Source organism: Lontra canadensis, unplaced genomic scaffold (assembly GCF_010015895.1).
Source record: "Lontra canadensis isolate GAN:19392208 unplaced genomic scaffold, GSC_riverotter_1.0 scaffold75, whole genome shotgun sequence".
In the NCBI taxonomy this organism is placed as follows: Eukaryota; Metazoa; Chordata; class Mammalia; order Carnivora; family Mustelidae; genus Lontra; species Lontra canadensis.
The window spans coordinates 4,257,476-4,277,335 of NW_022631069.1; the positions used below are offsets into that span (position 1 = coordinate 4,257,476).

The 19,860-nt window shown below is 41.6% G+C and overlaps 1 protein-coding gene across 7 annotated transcripts in view; it reads right to left on the bottom strand.

The window, feature by feature from the left end:
- SLC22A15 (solute carrier family 22 member 15) overlaps positions 1-19,860 on the bottom strand; it is a 78,672-nt gene that overhangs the window by 52,136 nt on the left and 6,676 nt on the right. For all 7 annotated transcript variants that reach the window (XM_032881354.1, XM_032881350.1, XM_032881351.1 and 4 more), the window contains exon 2: positions 11,368-11,580. In XM_032881354.1, the coding sequence (XP_032737245.1) occupies positions 11,368-11,580 (213 nt within the window). The remainder of the gene's footprint in view (positions 1-11,367; positions 11,581-19,860) is intronic.

The window sequence follows — 19,860 nt, forward strand, 5'->3', positions numbered from 1 at the left end:
GGCTATTGGCAGGACATGCTAAGCAACAAGCGGGGAAGGTCTCTGGGAGAAGCCTCTCACAAGAGACCAAATGAAAAGGTAGTTACGGTTATCTGCCTCCTCCCTGTTCTCTCCCACCCAAGCCTCATGAAGCTCATCTGCAGCCCCAAGCTCTCGGTATGGAATGGTCTCACTGCCGCTAAGGATCCCAAGGGGACCGTGGGCTTCTGTCCGTACCCCTCCAACCACAGAGTGGGCAGCAGGCCACAACCACCCTCGCAAAACATCATGAACCCACGCAGGCCGGGAGCAGCTGGTTTAGCATCCGGGATGCTCCAAACATAACTCACCCCAAATCATGACACCAGCATCCCCATGGAGCACCCCCTGGAGATCCCACAGAGCAGTGGTGTGCAGACATCCCCAGCTGTGTAGCTGGACCACCCCACCCCCACCTGCACCCGCCGTTCTGGACACGTCTTGGGGCACCTGCTGGAGACTGAGGATCCTTGTCTGCACAGAGAGTATCTGTGCCTTGAGATCCACCCAAGGTGGATAAGTGCCTGACCTCCAGATGGGATGGGGGCCTGAAGTGTGCCTCTCCACCCTGGGAGGAACATAGCGGGCCCCGATCAATCTGTAATGACAGACGTATGATCCAGATGGATAGCGGCATATACATCCAAGTATTTGTGCATCTCGGGAATGAGAAAGTGCAGGTGAGTAACAGGAGGAGGGTGAGGGGGTAGGGAAGAAAGAGTGAGAGACAAAGAGAAAATGAGGCAGAGACACACACCGAGAATGAGGCAATAACGTGGGAGAAAGAGACAGAGAGAAAGGCAGGACAGAGAGAGCGAGTGAGACAGAAACACAGAGAAAGGCAGAGGGAAACAAATGGGGGGCAGACGAGCCAGAGAGACTCAGACTGAGAGAGGTGTGGGAAGAGAGACCCAGGTGCCAAAAGACAAAATGACAGGGACCGGGAGAAAAAAGGAGAGAAAAGAGAGAGCAAGGGAGAGGAGAGGAGGGAGGGGAGGAGACAGATACACAGTGCCAGTGTGACAAAGAAGCCAGATGGCAAGAAGGACAGTGACTCACAAATGCACCCCAGCTGTGATCAGGGAGACATGACAGGAGGGTAAGCTGAGGCCATTTTAGCCCATAGCCCTTTTTTTCTCACAGCTGCTTTAAACATCAGCCCTTGCTGGGAAAGCTATTCCATCCTATTTCTCCTGCATCTACCAATCTTTATCTGGGGAGCAGTAGGTCTCTGGGCTCCCTTGTCTCCATATTCAGTCTCCAGTCGAGCGCTGTAATGGCTGAGCCCCTGGGTGCCGGCACAGGACGTGGCCTGGGGACCAGGGTGCCCTTTCCCGCTGTTCTGGAGTATTGGGTCTGATGGCACTCTCCCTCCTTGGCTGGCACAAAGGTTTTCTCTAGCATCAGGCAAGCAGTAGGTACTCAAAGAATATTTACTAATAATGGTGTCCCTCTGATAATAGGTAAAAGGGCTCCCAATTATAGATTTCAGTAGTATTAATTTAATTCAATGCCATTGAAATGTACTGAGGCCTGCTGTGCTGAAGCACAGCGTTGCTATGGGATCCGATTTACCTCCCAGTACGAAGCACAAACTGTGGGATATTCTGCATAAACCTCACTTAGCTCCCATGCTGGTGTAGGAGCATTCTAGTTGAGGCTGCGCTGTCCACTGCTGGTCAGCTGGCCTTCTCTTAGAAAGCCCCTTCTCCACAGAGAGCTCCTGCAAGGACTTCCATCATCCCAGTCTCTAGCAGCCAAGCTTGTTTGCTTCTATCCGATTAAAATAGTGGCCTGCTGACTAGCAATGATGACTGTAAAAAAAAATGGGCCATCTCTGGTAAAATTAAAGACACCCAACATACATGAATTAGCTCAATATATTTTAGAGACATTCACTGCCCTTCTGTGAATTTGTGAGATGATCCACGGTGCTCTGTATTCTTTATACAGGAGTGATGCACTAGACTAAATTCCCTCCTTGGTCCTGAGACAGTATGGATTCTGGAAGAATCTGTCTGCTTGCATCTTGTCGGGAGAGGAAGTGTCAGTACCTCCCTATGGAAAATTGGGAGTTTTTCTGTAGTGACCTGTTGTGTAAACAGTATTCAGAACACCAATAAAACCACAGAGCTAGGACTTCTAAAGCATGCAAGATATTTTATTCTGTGCTTCTCTGATAATAAGAATTGAGTTAATAAATGTTTCTACATGTGGCAGAATTTGATCTTTCATTGTAATATGGTAATGGGTTTGTTGGAGGTGCAGACTTACTGCTCTCACCCACTGCAAAATCCTATGAAGGCAATAAACAGAACAAAGGCCTTTTGGAGAAATGGCTAATTCCACAGTTGGAATAGGGGAGATGAAAGATGAATCTGGAATATCTTTTATGCCAAAAATTTTTTAAGTGCTCAAAAAAACCCAAAAGTGATAGGAACATCAAAAGGACACAGGAGGACTTTCAGCTCCAGGAAAATGGAATAAATGTACTTTTCCCTATTTCTCCCACTACATACTACTAAAAACCCTGGACATCACATACAAAACAAACATAAGACAACTCTGAAAGATGGAGAGATCAGCGAGGACCCCGGGACCCAAGGAATGACCCAGTGGTGAGTCCCTGTGCTTCTCTCTGCCTCACATACCCGATCCAGACTTGGTGCTGGAGAAGACAACAACTCAGAAATGCCAAGAGGAATGACAAAAGAAGCCCCTACCAAGAGCACGCTTGGTAGGGCCTTTCCAAAGGCCCAGGAAAGTGGCAGCCCAACAGGACAGAGCATTCTTTAGATAAACTGCTTTATGCCAGCCATTCATCACCGCAAAACAAAAACAAACCCAAAAAGAGCTATGGCTTCAACCCCATTCACAGGAACAAAGGCTAAGTGGAGAACCTAAATATCCCCCCCTCCCTGGCTGGGCAGTAACCAGTCACCCCACTTCACTCCATTTGTATGTGTCAGAAAAAGACAAGCAGGGAGCCGGCACTTTCATTCCTGCTGCCTACAGCGAGGAACCCTCCATACCATCACCACCACCACACTGTTCAGTGTGAGCACCTGGGAGACTGGATCTCCACCACCACAAGGTAGTAACAAGGCACCTCTCCCCTCTTCCTGTGCCAGAGCTGTGTCCGAGAACAGAACACTTAACTAAGACCCAGAACCTCTTAACATAATCCCTGTAACTCTGGGTTTCAAACAAAAGTAATTCGTGATGCCAACAACTGGGAAAATCTTAAAGTAGAATGAAAAAAGACTGCTGAGATGCTGGAAATGTTAGAACTATCTGAGAAAGATGTTAAAGCTGCCATCACAATAATGCATCGAGGAGCACCTATGAACAGGCTCGAAACATATAACAAAATAGACTCAGTGAAAATACAGAAAGTCTCACCAAATAAAGAGAATATATTTTTAAAAGAACAAAATGAAAAGTTTAGAACAAAAAAAAAAAAAATGAGTAGTTCAACAGCAGAATGAAAGGGACAGATGAAAGAATCAGTAAACTTGGAAATGAAGCAACAGAAAATATCCGATATGAATACAAAGATAAACCAGACAGAAGAAAATGAACAAAGCTTCAGAGTTCTTTGGGGCTATAACAAAAGAACTAATATTTCTGTCATTGGAGTTCTGGAAGGAAAGGAGAAACAGAGATGGGCTAAAAAAAGGGTACTTGAAAAAATAATAGCTGAAAATGTCTCAATTTGTCAAGAACCATAAACCTTAGCTCTAAGCAGCTCAGTAAATCCCAAAGAGGATAAACTTGTAGAAATCCACACCAAGAAACATCATAATCTAACTTCTAAACATTAGTGACTAAAACACTTAAAAATCTTGAAAGTAGCAAGAGGGAAGTGACACTTTCCCTATAGGAAAAACACAATTCAAATAAGAACATATTTCTCATCAGAAATCATAGAGGCCAGAAGAAAGTGGCACCAGAGTTTTTAAATGCTGAATGAAATGAACTGTCAAACAAGAATTTTATTACCAATGAAAACAAGAGATAGGGAGAAATCAAGATATTCTCAGATAAAGGAAAACTAGGAGAATGTGTCACCATCACAATTACTCTCAAACAGTGGCTAATAAAGGTTCTCTAAGATCTTGGAACATCAGGAAGAAAAAGTTGAGGTAAATACAACAGACTTTGCTTCTCTTTAGTTTTCTAAATGATGTTTGATGGCTAAAGCAAACATTATAACACTGTGTAATGTGACTCTAAAAGTATGTGGGAAAATATCTGGGACAATTATAAACAGAAGAGGGCAAATGGATGTAAAGTGAGGTAGAATTTCTGTATGTCACTCAAACTGGAGATCTGACAACATCAGTAGACTGTGGTAAGTTATGTATATATAATTCAATGCCAAGAGCAATCACTAAGAAGGCTATACAAAGAGATACACTCAAAAATACTACAAATAAGTGAAAATAAGATACTAAAAAATGTTCAAGTAACTTATACAAAAAGGAAAAATTAAAGAAAAAACAGAGAATAGAAAACAACAAGAAATAAACCAGAAGAGGTAAGTTCTAGCATATAAATAATTACATTAAATGTAAATTATCTAAAAACACAAATAAAGACAGACAGTGATGGTATGGATTTAAAAATTTGACCCCATTTGGGCACCTGGGTGGCTCAGTCAGTTGAGCATCTGCCTTCGGCTCAGGTCATGATCTTAGGGTCTGGGAATTGAGTCCTACGGTGCGCTCTCTGCTCAGCAGGGAGTCTGCTTCTCCCTCCCACTCTTCCCTTTGTGTGGTCTCTCTCTCTCTCCCTCTCTCTCTCTCTCAAATAAATAAAATCTTTTTAAAAAATGACCTAATTCTATGCTGCCTACAGGAAACTAACTTCACACATAATGATATAGGCAAGTTGAAAGTAAAAAGGGCAAAAATACATATCATGCTAATGACATTAATGGAAGAAAGCAGGAGTGGCTAGATTAGTATCAAACCACATTTCATAGAATATAGAAAATTACCAGGGACATAGAGGTATATTACAAAATATAGAACATAGAAACATAGAAAATTACCAGAGACATAGAGGTATATTACAAAATTATTTTTTAAAAAGTAAATCCACCAAGATGATATAGCAATCACCAAAATGTATAGACTAAACAACAGAGCTATAAAATATATAAAGGAAAAATTGGGAGCAGTATAAGGGAAAATCCGGCAAATCTACAGTAATAATAGAAGACATACACACTCCTCTCTCAACAATCTCTAGAATAACTAGGCAGAAAATCAGGAAGTATACAGAAGAAATCAACAATACTATCAACCAACCAGGATCTAAGTAATATTTATCAAACACTCCATCCAACAGCAGCAACTGCTTCAAGCATCAATGGAACATATACCAAGAGAGACCACATCCTGAGTCATAAAAGAAACCTCAACAAATTTAAAAGAATTGAAATCATAAAGAGTGTCCTCTGACCATAATGAAATCAAACTAGAAAGCAAAACCAGAAAGTTAAGAGGAAAATCCCTCAATACTAGATAATTAAACAAGAGGCCTCTAAATAATCACTGGGTCAAAGAGGAAGTCATAAGGAGAAAAAATATACATTGAGCTAAATGAAAATAAAAATACAACATCTCAAAATTTGTGGGACACAGCTAAAGCAGTCCTGAGGGGAAAATTTATAGCACTAAACACTTAAAGAAGACTCATTAAAAATCTAGGCTACCAAGTTTATAACCTAAAAAAGAAAAAGAAACCCAAAGCAAGCAGAAGAAAGGAAATGATTAAAGGTAAGAGCAGAAATCAATACAATTAAAAATAGAAAAATAATAGGGAAAAAAAAAATCAATGAACAAAATCCTGGTTCTTTAAAAAGATCAGCAAAATTGGCAAACCTATATGACAGACAAGTAATTAAATCAGAAAGAGAAGACACAAATTACCGGTATCAGGGCATAAGAGAGGAGATTTGATTCAGACTCTGCAGACATCAAAAGGATAATAAATATAGTTAACGACTCAACACACATAAATCTGACAACTTACATGAAATGGACTAATTCCTTGAAAAGCACAAACTGTCACAATTCACAATTCAAGACAAACCATTTAAATATCCCTATAACCTGTCAGAAAACTGAATTCATAATTTTAAAACTCCAAAAAAAGAAATCTAAAAAAAAAAAAAAAAGGCCCAGATGATTTTACTAGGAGTTCTACCAAATATTTAAAGAACACCAATTCCACCCTGACATCAAAACCAGACAAAGGTACAAAAAACAGAAAACAACAGATCAATATCCCTCATGTATACAGAAGCAAAACTCCTTAACAAAATATTGGCAAATAGAATTCAGCAATATATAAAGAGGATATACCATCCAGAGATGCAAAGCCAGTTCAATATGTCGAAGTTAATTCCGACAATCCACCATAGTAGAAGGTGGAAAAAAAACCCCACATGATCATTGCAACTGATGCAGAAAGTTGCAAGTTGATTTATTTGACAAAACTCAATACATGTTCAAAATTTAAAAAAAAAAATTGGAATGGGGGGCCTTCCTGAACTTAATAAAGAACTTCTACAAAACCTACAGGCAACACTGTACGCTAGAAGACCAGAGCTTCCCTCCTATGTCTGGAAACACGCAGGGATGTCCATTCTCACCCTCCATTCAACATAGTGCTGGAGGTTCTAGGGGGAGCAATATGGCAACAGAATGAAATAAAAGGCATACAGATTGGAAAGGGACATTTTTGACATGATTATGTAAAAAATCCCAAAGGGCCTCCCAGAATTAATATGTGAGTTCAGCAAGATCACAAGCTACAAGAAGAACATGTAAAAATCAACTATATTTCTCTTTACTAGCAATGAACATGTGCACACCAAAACTTAAAATATAATACCATTTACAGACACTCCCAAAAAGAACATATTTAGGTGTAAATCTAACAAAATACATACAGGACTTATATGCTAAAGACTACAAAACACTGAAATCAAAGAATCTCTAACACATATAGTGTTCATATATTGGAAGACAAAACATAGTAAAGATGTCAGTTCTCCCCAAATTGATGTATATAGGTTTACTGAAACTCCTATCAAAAATCCCAAAAAGATTTTTTGTAGGTATAGAAAAAATTATTCTAAAATTTATATGGAATGTTCAAAGAACTAAAATAGCTAAAACAATTTTGAAAGAATAAAAAGGAATCAATCTACCCAATTCCAGAACTTATTATATAGCTAAAATAATATAACTCAACTGAGAATCTGCAGAGAATTATGCTGAGTGAGAAAAGCCAATCCCAAAAGGCTATATACAATACAATTCCATTTTTATAACATTCTTGAAGTGACACAGGTATAGGAGAACAGATTAGTGGTTACCAGGGATTTGGGACAGGCTGGCAAGGAAGTGGTTGTGGCTAGACACACACACACATACACACACACCACGGGGGACCCTTTTGGTGATGGAAATGTTCTGTGCCTTAGCCATATCAGTGTCATTACTCTGGCTGTGATATTATACTATGGTTTTGCAAAATGCCATTGGGAGAAACTGGGTAAAGGTCCACAAAATTTCTCTGTAATATTTCCTGCAACTGCATGTAAATCTACAATTATCTCAAAATAAAAACTCTTATTTAAAAAAAAAGGACACAAAAGCCAGCTTGAAGATGTTCCCACTGATAACCTGGGGAAAATTTGAGCATTGAAATAATTAAAGACTATAAACAATTATAAATAATTGAAAAGAACAGGAATCCATGAATACATACTAATGATAGATATGTAAATACATAAGTAGGTAGACAGATACACACAGGCAGGCATACAGACAGACAAGGGCTTTTGCTTACAGCTGAAAGCAGAATGCCATGGAAACCTTAAAAACAAACAAACAAACAAACAAACAAAAAACAAGCTTATAGATACAGAGAACAGATTGGTTGCCAGAGGTGGGGGCTGGGAGTGGATAAAATAGGTGAAGGAGTTCAAAAGGTACAAACTTCCCGGTATAAAATAAACAAGTTCTGGGGATGCATGAGGTCTACAGTTAATAATATTGTGATTGCAGATCTGAAAGATGCTAAGAGGCTAAGAGACTATATCCTCAAAGTTCATAAGAAAAAATAGTGTAACTATATATAGTTACAGATGGATATTAACTAGATTTTGTAACTATGTACAATGATGGATGTTAACCACTGATTATTTCACAATGCATACAAATATGGAGCATGTCGTACACCCCAAAGTGATACAATGTTATCTGTCAATTACACTTAAAAAAAAAAAAAAAAAGGCAGAATGCCAACTGGTAAATATGGAGGAAGAGCTACAGTAAAGAAACCACCACAGTCTCGCTTGGCTTACAAAAGGATCATCCAAAGATGCTAAATTTGGGGTGGGGTGTTCTGAAAAGAAATAGTAAATTTGCATATTCTTAAAGTAATTTTCCATAGATTGTCCCTTGAAATGAAATGACTATTAACTGTACAGGGGAGAAATCGGCAATCCCTGGAGTGGATGGTCAAAATTATCACCAAAAAGGGGCAGATGGATAGTGTGCGCCCAGACGTGATCCAGAAGGATACAACATTACTTATTACTATTCTGACTTTGGATACACAACCTTAATGAGAAATCATCAGAACCAAAATGAAGAACGTTCTCATTTTTTAAAACAGAGGGAGTATGTCTTCTTCAAAGGCATCAATCTGATAAAAGGAAAAGGCTGAAGGTGACAAGACCCTAAGAGCCATGACAACTGTCACCTGTGACCCTAAAACGGAAATGAGTATAAGATGGGGGGAACCTCTGCATCAAGAACCGTATAGGGTCAAGTGACAAAACTGGGTATGGGTGGTCTATTTAATTACAGAATCAATCAATGGGGGCGCCTTGGGTGGCTCAGTAGGTTAAAGCCTCTGCCTTTGGCTCAGGTCACGATCCCAGGGTCCTGGGATAGAGCCCCGCATCAGGCTCTCTGCTCAGCAGGGAGCCTGCTTCCCCTCCTTCTGTCTCTGCCTCCCTCTCTGCCTGCTTGTGATCTCTATCAAATAAATAAATAAAAATCTTAAAAAAAAAAAGAATCAATCTATATTAAATGTCTTGAAGTTGGTAGCTATAGTATGGTTACATAAGAAAATGCCCTTTTTTTAGGATATACATGCTAAAGTATTTGGGCATAAAAGAACAACAGTATTGTATATGGAACTTTCACAAGGCTTAGAGAAAATTGAGGTGGTACTGATTCATGAAATTATAGGATATAAGGGTATTCTCTGCATGAGTGTTGAAATGTCTGTCGGTTGGAAATTATTTCCAAATTAAAAAAGAAATTAAGTTCTTTGACTACTGTTACCTATCGAAAGGAACCAAGAAATGCGTATACCCATTTGGATTGGATAGGTTCTGGAAAAGTACAGTAATTAAGAGCATAGGCCTCTGAGTTCAGACAAATCTGGGTTCAAGTCTGGCTTTGCCCCTATTAGCGATCTGACCTCAAGAAGTCTCAATTTCATCATCTGTAAAATGGGGAAAATAATGTTATCTCATAAAATTATCTTGAACATGAAATGGGCTCAGGGCTATAAAATATCCCGACGCCCACATGTGGTCACCATTCCGCATGGCTACTTGCTGTGCCAGTAGGTTAGCGGTGGTGGTACCTGGTTAGCACCTGCGGTGAGGGCAGCTATTGCTCTAGGCCACGAGACACAAAGATGACCAGACCATGGTCTCTGACCTCAAGGGACTTTAAAAATAGAGTTGATCCACAAACTACAGTGTGTAACGTAAGAGCGAACAAAATGGCACTGGAGAGAAAACAAGCATATTTTACTTCTTCTGGGACGTGGGTTGGGAAGGACTGCAGAGGGGAGGTGACAGTGAAGGTAAGCGGTTAGAGGGCAGGTAAGGATTTCATGTAGTGGATGCAAGGGTGAGCAAGGACGTTCCAAGGTGAGTTACCTACCGAGGACACAGGTGGGCCAAGCACTCAGGGCCTGCGTGAGAAACGGGGGAGGAAGAGGGAAATGCAGATGGGGCCTGGGCCAAGCTGTGGAGGGGGGGGGGGCCTTGAACCTGCCACTGCAATGGAATGAGTCTCACTGCTTCCTGCGTGCTCTGGGAGAATCACTGGAGGTCCTGAGTCAGGGGTGACAGGACTGGACTGTTGTCATAGAAAAAGACTGCCGAGGTGGTAGTTTGAAAAATTAATCCAGTAATTATTCCTTCAAATGGAAACTCTGAAGGAAAGGCCAGGCAAATAATGCCTTTGTGGCTCTTCTGTTTTTTAACATGTCCCATTCAAATGGTGGTAATTAAAACAGTCAACAGTGGGTAAGACTAGCTGATACCATGGTGCAGACACACACACACACACACACACACACGACACACAGACACATGCACACACACACATGCACACACGGGAGACCTATGTGCAGACACGCAGAAAGGAGGGTGGACATGGGATGCAGGCAGGCCTTCTGGCAAGCAACCCGGGAGCAGTGCAGGGGAGCAGCCAAATGGATGTGGGAGAGCTACCCAGCATGGCAGTCAGCACTGAGAGCTGGAAAGGGTTCTGGAGACCCTGTGCACACCAGGCTTTAATCCTATAGTTACTGGATCACTGGGTCCAAGGGCTGGGCCAGGGTTGCAGTGGCAAATGGATAGCTTGTGGGGAGCACAAAGGACCGAGTATTCCCACTTCTTAACACCCAATACACATGCTAGCCTCCTGAGGATGAGCCCTGCCCCTCTGACCCCAGGGTTTCCCTTCACTGACTATCCAGCCTCAGCTTATTTCCCTCAGGATGGCTTAGAAGGCACTGTCCCTACCAGAACCATCTTGACCACAGAGCCCCCTTCAAAGTAAACTTCCTGCCCCCATGCAGTGGTACCCGCTGGCTTCTGTGTTGTACGAGGAAGGGGCCCTGTGGGGTCTATACCACATGAACTGTGGGTGTTGTGGATGGCCATCACACTTCTCTCTCTTGACTTTGTTAACGTGGGGGTAGGTAAGAAAAAAAAAAAACGAAAGTTTTAATTCACTTTTTCAGAGGACACTCTCTGTTCTGGAGTTCATGTCTTATTTCACCTAACCAGTTTGGTAAGGCTCATGCTTTTCCCATTAGCAGCAAGAAGGAAAAAGAATGTGTTTTCCTAGGATAGTCTCCTTTAACTCTCAAATTTACCAGGCAGCTACTTGAAGATGGGGCTGACATGAAATCAACCAGACAGATGAGTGGTTCCACATGGCCCAGGAGAAAGGTGCATCTCACACGGGAATGGGCCTGCCTCTGTTTCCCCTGTGGCCCCTCCTCACTTACCTCAGAGGCGATGGAGGTGAAGCTGCCGCTGAAGTGCACGTGCTTCCGGACCTCGCTGCCGTTGGCCGTGAGCAGCCAGTCCCCCAGCGCACGGTCGTCCCCTGCTGACCGGTTGCTGTGGCTCTGATTGGGCAGGAGCTCCGCCAGGTCCCAGTGGTACGAGGGCGTGGCCCCCACCAGGGCGATCAGGATGGCCTCGGTGGCCACATAGAGCTGAAGGAGCAAACACACAAACCCAGCTGTGTTGGAATCGCGATCAGCAGGCTTACAAGCCTCATGAGATCTATGTCCTGCTTTTTGGGTTTCTCTGAGCTACAGACAATGGGGCACATCAAAGCAAAGGAGAGAAACGTGAGAAGGAAGCTTCCTCCTGATCTACCACTGACAGAGTCATCAGCGATCCCCCTTGTAAAGCACCCAAGGTTTTTTCCAGGGGGATCTCCTGCATTTGAGGTACTTCCAATGCTCAAGAAACGGCACACTGATGGTTCAATGTCATTGGCAAAGGTGGCAGGGCTGGGGGGGTGGATATTACTAGCTGTGATTTATAACACTGACATTCCAGCTACTTCCCCGCAACACTACACCCTCTGTTCAGATAAGCAGGCACCAGGGCCCTGAGTATCATGGCCTTGGATTCACAATCTAAACTATGTCTTTTGTAGCGTAGTCAAATGTCTCAGAAAACAGCATATAGAGAGAGAATATAGTTATATACATAGTAAAAGAATATACACAGTATATCCAAAGAGTATATACATTATCATATAGAGTACATACAATGTGTATATATGGAGAGAACATACAGTACAGAGAGTATCTCTACAGAGAAAAAGTATATAGACAGAATATATATATCTAGATAATACAGAGGGTAAACACCAACGAAAACACTTTATTAGAGCAGGTAATCATAGTATGTACTTGAGTAGGTACTACTTTAAAACACAGTACACAACTTGTAAGATGTAAAGAAATCCAAATTCCAGAAAGAGATACTCACTTTATAACCCTTAGCCCTACTTAATCATTGTTTAATCTAAACATAGTTGTTCTCCCAAGGGGGAAAAAATTCATTCAAGAAATCTTTATAGAGCACATATGCCATTTGTCTTTGATTGTTCTGGGCCTTATAGCTATTCACACTCGGGTTTATAAGCTGTTGAGCCCTATGCAGCCTTTTTATGCTACGAATTTCCATTTATATTAGTTCTCGTTGTTGGATGATTATTTCAAGCTTCAAATGAATTAGGAAAACACAGAATTCGTCTGTTGCAGTGAGAACTATCTCCCTAAGTGAGGCACTCTTATTTTAAGAAACTACCCCTATTAACTTAGAACCTTGCATCTTAAAATACCTTTAAGCAGAACAAGTGTTTATGAAATACAAGGCTGTGATTTCTCCACAGCCTACAGTAACAGCCCCACTGGATGGATGTGTTGACTGAGGCACAAAGAGAAGACTTGCCAACAGCTTCAGCTCCACCCACCAGGGAACCCCGAGCTTCTTCCACACCACTCTGGAGAGGCATATTCAGCTGCTAAGTGGATAAGCCAAAATGCTAAAGGCGGAATGAATTATCATAAGCAGATGATGGAATTACTGTCAAGGAAAGAGAAAAGAAGTCATGACATGGCGTGTCATAGTGGAAAGCTAATGTAAAACCCAAGGTGTGATTTTTGCACTCTGGGAAAGCCTGCAAGGACGGAAGGCAGCCCCAATCTATTTTGGAGGCGAGTGACAGTGGGCCTCCCGAGATGTACCAAGCCACCACGGGTCAGTCTGCATGGGTGATTTATTGTGGAATGCAAAGGAAATCACGTTTCTGGATTTCTATTGCTTCCTGGCCCCTATCTGCATACTATTAAGGAAGTTTCGGGAGAAGCAGCCATCAGTTTGTAAAAATAAAAACCTGAATAATTACAAGAACAGAGAGATTACACATTTAGCAGCCACTCTAAGTACAGAGTGGTTGCATCGTTTTAGTAACTGCCCCTCCTTATTACAATCTGCTGGACTTAATTGGTGGGTAAAGAAATGAAAAAATATGGGGCAAGGGAACTCTGGAGATGAGGCAAAACCCATGTTCAGAACACAGCCTTCAGTCGGGCAAAGCAAACTAGTTATATTTTCTCTCTAAATGTGCTATTTTCTGCTTTTGGTCTTACCATTTGCTTAACCTGGAAAGCACTTCACGAGGTTCAGCAGAGTCTTTAAACCTTCCCCATCCTCCCAGAGGCACCTCACGTACCAGCTCTTCCCATCTTGCCTTCCTCTCCAACTCTCCGGAAGCCCTCTCCAGCTTCTGCCTACCCCCCTCCCCACCCCCCCACAAAAGCTCCATGCTCGATCTTTGTTAGAGACGTAACCCTTTCTTCACTCCATGATATTGATGTGTCTGCTCATCTTATTTTTCCTACCAGAACATTCCGTCCCTGAGGACAGGATCTTTGTATGATCCAGCCCTGAGCTTCCAAAGCAAACACTTCAGGGCCTTGATATGTGGTAGCGCACACTCAAGTGACTGACTGAATGAACAAATGAGCAGGATAGAACACTAGGAACAACAGCTAACACTTCTCTGATGCTAACTACGTGCCAGGAACTGTTCACACATCATATTTTTATCCAGATTGTTCTAAGATGAGCCACAGTCTAGGTAAGAGAGGAAATGCTCAAAGGATCCTATAACCTGAGGTGTGTTTTCTCATGGAAACCATCACTCTCAGTAATAGCTACAGTGTGTAGAAAGTAGTTCAGAAACTACATGCACCCTGATGTTCATAGCAGCATTATCCACATTGGCCAGATGGTGGAAGCAGCTCAAGTGTCCACTGCAGATGAATGAATGAAGAAGATGTGATATGTGCGCGTGCGCGCGCACACACACACACACACACACACACACATAGGACTACTACTCAGCCATAAAAAAGAATGAAATCTGGCCAGTTGCAACAATATGGGTGGAACTAGAGAGTATAATGCTAAGCAAAATAAGTCAGAAAAAGACAAATACCATACGTGGCTCATACGTGGAATTTAAAAAAGAAAGCAAACAAGTAAAGGGGAAAAAAAAAAGGGGAGACAAACCAAGAAACAGATTCTTAACTATAGAGAACACACTGATGGTCACCAGAGGGCCAGTGGATGGGGGATGGGTGAAACAGGGGATGGGGATTCAGGCGGGCCCTTGTGAGGAGCACCAGGTGATGTATGGAAGTGCTGAGTCACTCCTGAAACTAACATTACACTTTATGTGAACTATAGTGGAATTAAAATTTCAAATTTAAAAATTAAAAAAAGAAAGCAGTTCAGATACAAAGAGGTGGTGCTGATATGTAGCCCGATTCACAGAAGGGAGCAGTGATACTTAGTTCATCAGTATCCTCCCCAGCAACCTGTTGCCTCAATAAGCACTTTCACCTTCTCATCTTCTCTGCCCTCCTCCCACCCCTCACAACGTTGCCAGTGCCCGCCCCTCCCCTGCACGCACACGTGACCTCCACCGCACACGGAGGGCCATGGCCTTCTGGCACCAGAAGAGTCAGGCATATGCAGCTCGAAACTCCACCATGGAGCTACCTGCTTCTCCCCTCCCCAAGTCCAGATAGTCTCTTGGTCGTGTCTCTTATGTTACTCTACGACAACGGTGCACACGTTCATCCACATATTCCTACCTAATGATGGCACCCATCGGCAGATGGGCCTGAAAGCCACAATCAGAAACCACCACCCACATGCCTTCAGAGTGGAGCCCACCCCATCACAAATAGACCATTATCTTCTCCAACGCTACCTCCAGGGAAGAATGAGTGCCCAGATGGCTGCACTTTTCCCCCCTTTCAACGTCATCATACTTAGAAAAGTGACTAACATGCACCAGGGGACTGAAATTTTTGAAGTCGCAAAAAAAGTGAAGGTTTTAAAAATGATTTTATATTGACAGTGTTATAAGCTTTTATAATACTCCGGAAACCAAAAACATCCCCCATCAATGATCTCATCACAACATCTTGTGCTGTGAAGTCATGGTAAGTATGACGTTGATGTTTTAAGCAGGAAAAATGGACAACAGAGCAATTAAGTGAATCATTCGAGGTCACGTATGACACTAATAGCAAAACCAGGATGAGACTGAGAGTCATCTAACTTTGAGGCCAGAGCTCCTCAGATGAAAAAACAAACAAACCAGGAAAAATCAAAGATGACTTTATTGTTGTCATTACTGTTAGTCTTTTCTGCACTTAGACTCAGTTATGTAATTGACTAAGCCAGTAGCATGACCTGAGCAAGTATATCATGGACAACAGGACCAAATGCCCAGTGCCCAGCACCAATTGGGTATTCAATAATTATCTGTGGGGTGACTACTGATACCACTTTTTTTTTTTTAATTTAAAATATTTAGTTCCTATGCCCTGAATCACTGGTATCTCGAGTCCTATTTCTTCCCAACTCTAATCCATTCGTGCAGTGCCATCAGATAGGGCTCCCTAAGACACTCCTCATGAGGCTCCTCTGTCAAAACACACTGATGGATACGTCCTCGCATAACTATCCTAGTGATAAATGTCCTGGCATTCCAGATCTCCACTGTATGGCCGAGCTGCTACCTAATCCATATCCCAGCTTTCTGTACTAGCCTACTTAAATTCCCAAAAGTGACTTTTTTTTTTTAAAGATTTCTTTTTTTTTATTTATATGTCAGAGAGAGAGAGAGAGAGAGCACAAGCAGAGGGAACAGCAGGCAGAGGGAGAAGTAGACTCCCCGCTGAGCAGGGAGCTGGACTCGGGACCCAGAACCCTGAGATCATGACCTGAGCTGAAGGCAGACAGCCAACAGACTGAGCCGCCCAGGCATCCCCGCAAATGTGACTTCTCATCACATAGTGTGAAACGCATAGACTCTGTAGTAAACTTTGAGCAAATCGAAAGCTCTCCAAACTTCAACTTTTCTTTCATTGAAATTGAACACTAGTAGTCCATCTCTTTATCTCATTCATTCATATCTAATCAACCTGTTCTGAGGTTCAAATGGGATGCTTCTTTAGCCAACCATAAACTGTACAGCCCCATACAAATGGTATCTATCGGCGTACCCTAAACATTACTGGGTGGGGTCTGATCCTATAGCCTGAGGGAGACCTGGTTCCACATCTCTTGCAAGCTCTCATGAGCACAAGGCTGCAGGTCTGGGTCACAATTTCTGCAGCAAGGATACAGGCATTCTCTCTTTTACACATTTTTTCCTAATTTTATGGTTTGCCATCTGAAATGACTTTCCCACTTCTCTTTAAACCCAAGCTCCCAAGTTCAGCTCAAGCTCAGTCTTTCTGAAGTCTTCAACAAACCACTCCAGACCACACTGATGGCTCCCTTCTTCATTTCCAAAGCATCCATTTAGTGGCCACACTGTTACTGGGGAAATGTTATTATATAAAATTATCTAACAGGGTAGATATAGTGAAATTCTAATTTGTTAATGATGTTCTCCTGAAGGAAAGAAACCCTAATTTACATTTCTATATCCTTCCAAGTAAACCCAACACATCGCTGCATATATATAATACCTATGATGTATTTTGTTAACCAATTCCTTGCAGAATGGTGTGGGAGAAAAAAAAATGATGATGGATGACAACCCAGTAATTTCAGGATCTAATCCTGGTTCCAACCATTAATTAAGACTTTGGACAAATTAAGCATTTGGGTAAACAGTGATTTAACCTGCATCTCTTTCCCTCTCTCTCTCAATCTTTACCCCAAACAAAATGGGAATACCACCACCTGACCACGTCCTTCTGTTACTTCAGCTTCATTCTTAAAAAATTTGAGCAAGTAACAACACTTTGCAACACACTATATTATGAGCCTCAGGCAATAACAAGGATGGATAAGAAATAATTACTTCCTTCTAGGCAAATACATTGACGTCAGGACAACAAATACACACAAAGCTACAAACATAAGGCCGATTTTTGACAAATGCGGTATTAGCCATAGTAGAAATGAGGTTAATGAGAACATAAAGAAAGTGGATGGGAATTCCAAATGGGAGAATAAAGAAAAGGTTTCAAATGTGACACCTGAGTGCAGTAGTAAAAGGCTGGTAGTGGGTTAATCGAAACCAAACTCAGGGGAAGGAATTTTTAGGAAAAAAAAAAAAAAAAAGCCAATCAGAGTCAGGAAAGCAAAGAACCTATGTTTAATGTTCTCTGAAGAAGTATTACAGGATTAGCTCACCTTTTCCCAAAAGGGTTTTATGTGTTCATTTTCTATTATTTAGGTGATAGCCTTATAAATCGATTCAATTTTTTTCAAGTTTTTACTTAAATTCCAGTTAACAGGGTAATATTAGTTTCAGGTCTACAATAGAGTGATTCAACACTTCTGTACATCACCCAGTGCTCATCATGACAAGTGCCTTTCTTAATCCCCAACTCCTATCTCACCCATTCCCCACCCTCCTCTCCTCTGGTGACCATCAGTGTGTTCCTCAGAGTTAAAAGTCTGTTTCTTGGTTTGCCTCATTTTTTTCCCTTTGCTCATTGGTTTTGTTTCTTAAATTTCACATATGAGTTAAATTATATGGTATCTGTCTTTCTCTGATTTATTTTAAGTTAATACTCTCTAGCTTCATCCATGTCATTGCAAATGGCAAGATTTCATCCTTTTTACAGCTGAGCAATATTCCATAGTGTGTGTGTGTGCGTGTGTGTGTGTGTGTGTGTGTGTGTGTATTACATTACATCTTCTTTATCCATTCATCAACCAATGGACACTTGGGCCGTTTTGACTAATATAGATAATGCTACTATAAACATTAAGATGCATGTATCTCTTTGAATTAGCATTTTTGTATTCTTCAGGTAAATACCTATTAGTACAATTGGTGGGTTATAGGGTAGCTCTATTTTTAACTTTTTGAGGAAGCTTCATACAGTTTTCCAGAGTGGCTGCACCAGTCTGCATTCCCACCAACAATGCAAGAGGGTTCCCCTTTCTCCATACCCTGGCCAACACCTGTGTTGTTGATTTTAGCCATTCTCACAGGTGTGAGGTGGTATCTCATTGTGGTTTTGATTTGCATTTCCCTGATGATGAGTGATGCATCTTTTGATGTGTCTGTTGGCCACCTGGATGTTTTCTTTGGAAAAATATCTGTTCATGTCTTCTGCCCATTTTTTAATTGGATTATTCATTTTTGGGGTGTTGAGTTTTATAAGTTCTTTCTATAGTTTGGATATTAGCCCTTTATCAGATATGTCATTTACAAATACGATTCAAAATTTTTAACTTAAGTAAATTTGCAGAGAAATATAATTTTATATCAATAGAGATATGATCAGCTAGATAGAACTATAAAAATAAACACCATGTCATAATGCCAAGTGTTGGCTAGTGTGTTTTTATTTAAGGTGGGCCACAAGAGAGATTTTCAAGCAAGATTTGGCAGGTGGCGGGGGAAGCAAAGGAGCAGCCATCTTGTTTTCTTGTTCAGAAGCCTGGGGCAGGTGCTTCTGCGCCTCACATACATTGCTACTTCTTTGTTGGCTCACTTTGTTGGTGCAGCAGGGCAGCTGGGCCTGCGACTGAGCCACGCTCCCCTGAACGTCCCCTCAGCATCTCTGACTCCTGGGCCAGGTGTCTGTTTAGTTCCATGATGGAAGGCAGTTGCTTCTTCAAGGCTGGAGGCAGTGAGAATGACACAGATTCTGGTCATTTCCAGTAGATTCCAGATCAGTTTCCCTTCCAGACTGCCTTCCCTGCAGACTTCAAGCTCCAACAGCAGACACAAAGACAGCAGCCTTACAGGGACTACTTAGCCAGCTCCCACAGTTGCATATTGTCAAATTTCTAGAATAAATTATTCACTGACTTCATGTATAATCCTATACCTATAAATATATATGCTACACACACACATACACACACAGACGTGGGTCCCCATCCCAGGAGTTCTGCTTCCTGCCTCTCTGGTTGAACTGTGACTGACACCATCTTGAACAAATATGGCCCAATATTAGCACTTACCAAATCTGGAAGTAGGTACATGTGTGTTTGTGACATTATTTCCTATATTTCATTGGAAATGTTTCATAATTTAAAAAGAAGTTTTAAAAGAAAATGAGTAATAAATAAAATGAAAACAGAAAAACGTTATTACATTCCAACCAGGCAATGTCTTCTGCCAAGGACTGACCCCTTCTATAGTTCTTACTTGTAGTTCATTCCCTTTGTTAAAACAGAAATACTGGCAAATGTTTTGGGAGGTGTTAGCACCAAATGAGACTTTCTTCTTAGAAAAAAAACAGATTAAATAAGAAGGGAAGGAATAACCCTCTCACTTTATAAGCTAATGCTATAGTTAATCCTACATTCATATACCACCTAAATCCACCATGCCAGCCATTCTTTGGGACACCAGAGAATGCAGAAAGACAGAAGGTTAACAATGACGAGAGGACACTTGTAATGACAAGCACCGG